This window comes from Varanus komodoensis, unplaced genomic scaffold (assembly GCF_004798865.1).
Source record: "Varanus komodoensis strain SLA01 unplaced genomic scaffold, ASM479886v1 scaffold29_3, whole genome shotgun sequence".
Classification (NCBI taxonomy): domain Eukaryota; kingdom Metazoa; phylum Chordata; class Lepidosauria; order Squamata; family Varanidae; genus Varanus; species Varanus komodoensis.
In genome coordinates, this window is record NW_025335760.1 from 1767785 (window position 1) to 1772402 (window position 4618).

Sequence of the window (4618 nt, forward strand, 5' to 3'; positions counted from 1 at the left end):
ATGGGGTTTGCCGCCCTGCCCGCAAGAGGCCGCTTGGCCGGGGAGGCTTTGGCGGCGAGGTGGCCCTGGCGAAGCCGGGTGCGCCGAGCACGGGTCAGGACGGCCCCGGGAGCCCCCGAGCGGCGGCAGGGCATTCCGTCGGAGCGGGCAGCTGGGGGCATCTTTCCCGGCTTTCCACCCCGCAGACTGGAGCCATGGCTGGGGCACTTCCGTCAGACCTCACAACCCTTCAGGTGCCTTTACCCTGCTCGCCCTGTGCGGCGGAAGACGCTCGGCACGTGCTCAGAGGGGAGCATTCCATCGGCCCCCTGTGCCTGCTGAGGACAGAGCAAAGGGCTCCCGGGCCAGGACCCGCCACCGCAGCGGAGCGGACGGGGGCTCGGTTGTCCCGCGCTGGGCTGGAGCGCCGTTCAGAGCTAGGCGCTCGGAGCGAGCGGCAGCCCGTCCAGCATCGCACAGGACCACCTCACGGGGCTGGCGTGCAGCGGGCGCACGGCCAGGCAGCCGCGCAACCAGGGCCGCCAGCCTCCGGGCCGGGCCGGGCCGGGCGGGAGAGGCTCGGGAGCTCGCCTCTCTCCCGTGCAGTGGGCGGGGCGGCCCCAGCCCAGGTGAGCTCGGCACGCAGGGGGAGGGCCCCTGGCCTGCCCGACCGCGCTGGCTCCCCCCCCCCCGCCCAGCGAGGTGGGGGAGGGACCCAGGCGTCCGGGAGGCCGCCCTGCAGCCATCCCCACGGCCCAGCACCCTGCCCGCCGCTCCCCTCCCCTCCCCTGCGCAGGCCCTCCCTGCAAGGCGGGGGCGGGGGGGCAGGCGCGGCCGGGCCCAGGAGAGGCAGAACCGCCCGTCCTTGCCAGGCGAGCGCCAGGCCCCGCCGGTGCTGGGCCCGGGGGCCGGGCGCAGGCGGCCCCTCCCCCCCCCCCCCCCCCCGCCGTCAAGCTGGTTCCTGCAGCGAGGCGAGGCAGGCGGCGCGGAGACAGGCCCGGAGCCTGCCAGCCCCGAGCGCGGGGGGGGGATGGGGACCAGCGCGAAGCTGGGGGCAGCCCCCCCCCCGGCTATTACCGCCCCTGCAAGGGGCCCTTGAGCAAGTCTCCAGGTGGGGTTCCCAGCCCTGGGAAGGGGTGCGGGGCTCCAGGAGTCGGGCTGCCCAGGCGCTCTCCTCAGCGGGGTGGGAGAAGGGACCGAGGAGGGCGCTGCCTGCGCCCCCCCCCCCCCAGCAGCCTCGTTCGTTCGCCGCACTCGGACTCCGTCCTCCCGTCCAAACTTCACGGGCTGCTTTCTGTCAACTCAGCCGCTCTGGAGCGCTCCAGGCCTGCCTGCTCCCCCTGGAATACCTGGAGGGGAGCCGCTCCAGCTCAGGGCCGCCTTTGCTCCGGGCCAGGGGGGGAGGGGGCAGCCGGCCAGGGGCCTCTGCAGCCCTCCCTCCTTACCTGCTTCTTGAGTCACCCTCTCTGGGCCCTGGCCGGCTCCTCGCAGCTCTGGGGGCGAGGTGAGAGCGGTTTTCTCTTTAAGGGTCCAGGGGGACAAGAGAGCTGCCCCCCACACTCCCTCCAGCAGCCCCCTCAGTTCAGATCTGCTGCCATCCGCCATTCTTGTTAATATTAACATTCCAGTGCTAATCCCTGCGACTCGGAGTGAGGAACAAGATTCAGCCGGGGTTCTGTGGAGTCGTGCATTTAAAGATCGGCTGCCTCTGAGCCCATGCAGAGCACATTTCCCGACCCTTGTGGGGAGCCGTCACCCCCACCCTGCCAGCACCTCCCCTGCCCTCCTTAGCTGAGGCTCCTCTGGGCTGGGCGAGAGGGAGACCCCTGCTGCCTCGCCTTGCCGGAACGGTGCCAGCGCCCAGCGAATGCTCCCTGCTTCAGCGGGGGAGCGGAGGGAGCGCCAGCCACCCCCCTGCACTGCAAGGGAGACCCCTAGCCCCTGCCCCGGCCTCCCCATGCCCCTCCGCCGTGACAGGTGCTCCGCGTGGAAGCAAGTGGACACAACACCAGAGTGAGGAGGCGGCGTTTGGGGGTTTAATCGCTTCCGTGTGAAAAGCAAGGGGCAGGCAGACTTTTGCCCCAGGTGCAGCGCTGCTCCAGCGTGAACGGCAGCCGGGGGGGGGAGGTGGGAGGGGCTACTCCCCCCTTGCTCGATCCGTCTCTGGGCTGCAGCGCAGTTCATGGCCCCGCAGAAAACCAGCCGCTTCGAAAGCGCTGCAAGTGCCTGTTTCTTCAAGATTTTCCAGGATGAGAGGAAGAGACGCTCCCCTTTCTCCCTGCGGATCCTTCCATCGGGGAAGGGCGAGTGAGCCCCGCGGGGAGCAGCCCTGGCAGCGGGGAAGCCGTCCCCATCCTTGGGAATCAGGTCTGAATGGCAGAGCCTTTTCCACGGAAGGAAAGGGGAAAGAGCGGCAGGGAAGTCTGAAGTGCGAGCAAGCCAGCCTGCCACAGCCCCGCCGGCCCCGGGAGCGCAACTTCGGGCTCGGCAGGCACAAGCAGGTCGGGCTGAAGCACGATTCTCATGCCGCGTGTCAGTTTCACTTTCATGGCACAGTTCCGCCACAGACAGTTCCTGCCTGGCTGCCGCTGCTCTCCACCTGCAGAGTGGCGGGGGGGGGGGCGGGGGGGCGCTCCAGCTTCGCTCCCTCTCACACACGGCCCCGTGCGGGGAAGCTGCCGCTCAGCACCTTCCCAGCATGCCATGGGAGAAACGCCTGTGCCCCTCTGTGCCCCTCGAGCGCAGCAGCTCCAGCCCGGACGGCCGTGCCCCTCGCTTCCGGGGGGCCGGGAGTGCACCACACGTGCCTCGCCATGCTGCAGCCTGGAGGGTCCGTTCATGGGGGGCTGGGGGTGAAAGCCACCCCCACCGAGAGCACTGCTGCCTGGGGGGCTGGCTCGGGCGGCCCCTGGCCGGCCCCTCTGCACGAGGCAGTGCGAGGCGTGAGCATCGCCACGGTGGGAGTCCGGCTGCCTTCGGGGCCGGGAGCCTCCTCCGTCCAGACAGCCCGGTCCACAGGCGAGGAGCCACGGGCGGTGGGGGGTCCGTTCTCCACAGTGCAGCACCAGCACCCCGGCCAGTCAAAGGGGCGCGTCCTGGGATCGAAGCCCAGGACACAGCACCGGCAGGGGCTACCGCACACAAACGTACTTCTTCCACCAGGCTTTGGAGAGGGTCCGGAGGCTGCTGGCGGCGCTCCTGTGGGGCGGGGGCCCTGGGGGCTCAGCGTGCCGCAGCCCCACCGTGATGGCGGCGTCGAACACCTCCTTGACGTTGTGCTGCGTGAGGGCTGAGCACTCCACGTAGCGCACCAGCCCCAGCTTGGCGGACAGCGCCCGGGCGGCCGCGGCAGGCACTGGCTCCTCGTGGCGCCGGGAGAGCGCGATCAGCACCTTGACATCGTGCCGCAGGTCGGCCTGTGTGCCCACCAGCAGCACCGGCGTGCCGGGGCAGAGGCGCCGCACCTCGGGGACCCACTTGTCCGCGACGTTCCGGAAGGACGTGGGGGCCACCACGCTGAAGCAGAGCAGCAGGACGTCGGCCTTGGGGTAGCACACCCGGCGCAGGGCGTCGAACTCATCCTGGGCGGGGCAGAGGGGGGGCGGTTGGGCCAGGTCCCAACGCGGCAGGCCGGAAGCGCCCCCAGCCCGGCGCAGGCGGGGATGGGGCGAGGGCGGGCGGCCGTGGCCGTTCCCGAGTGCGCCCAGGCCGAAGGTCCGCGCGCTTCGACGGGAGGGAAGTCCTACCGCGGAGCCGCAAGACACGTTCCTGCCTGCACCTGGGAAGGGCTGCGCCTTTTGCCGCCCCTCCACGGGCGGAGCCGCCCCCAGCGGCGGCAGGGAGCCCCCGCAAAGGGCTCAGCTCCGCGGGCGCAGCAAGGAAGGTAGGCGGCGGCTGCGGCCGCGGCCCAAGCCGCCGCGAGAGCGAGGGCGCCCGTGCCGCGGGCCCGGCCCTGGCCCAGGGCGCCCAGCCCCCGCTGCGCCCGCCATCAGCCTCCCAAGAGCCTCTGCGCCTGGGTTTGGGGCACAGGGGAAGCCCTCCAGCACGGCCCCCCTCCAAGTCAACATGCCCAGAGGGCAGAGCAAACATGTTTACCTGCACGGAAGCGCTCCTGCCCTGGCAGGCCTCCTCCCAAGCGGGCGCGCTTGTTTACACGCGCGTCCCCGGCCCGCCGCTTCTTACAGGCAGCCCGGGCAGAGGCCAGTCCGCGCGGCAGGAAAGACACGCGCGGCTCGGGCTCGCTCGGGAGGGGCGGGGGGAGCCCTTACCTGCCCTGCCGTGTCGCACAGCTGGAGCCGGATCGGGGCGCCGTCCACTTGGATCACGGCTGGGGGAGGAGCAGAAAGGCGGTCAGCGCTGCGGCGGACCCTACCCGGGTGCCCGCGGGGCTTCCGTCCCGTCCGACTCCGGCGGGGACGGGCGGGCGCCCGAGAGCGGCCCCGGAGCGGCCAGCCCTCCAGTCCGGCGCGCTCTCTCGGCCCCGCGCGGCCACCTGGGCTCCGGCGGGCCTGCCGCACCGGCGACGCGCGCAGAAGACGCGGCCCGCCCGACGGGGCGGCTGCGCCACGCGCCCCCGCGGCCCTAGCGGGGCCCTCGGGCGTACCGGAGAAGCGGTCGAGCGCCGTGGGCACGTAGCGCG

General features: G+C 72.2%; 1 protein-coding gene across 1 annotated transcript; it reads right to left on the reverse strand.

The window, feature by feature from the left end:
• Positions 1 to 2005: 2005 nt before the first annotated feature.
• On the reverse strand, positions 2006 to 4613 carry LOC123026165 (rho-related GTP-binding protein RhoU-like; the record flags this gene model as incomplete). Its single annotated transcript, XM_044435461.1, has 3 exons — positions 2006 to 3560; positions 4248 to 4306; positions 4583 to 4613. Coding segments are annotated over 3 exons (540 nt in total), but the record flags the coding sequence as incomplete, so codon positions are not given.
• Between the last annotated feature and the right edge of the window lie 5 nt (positions 4614 to 4618).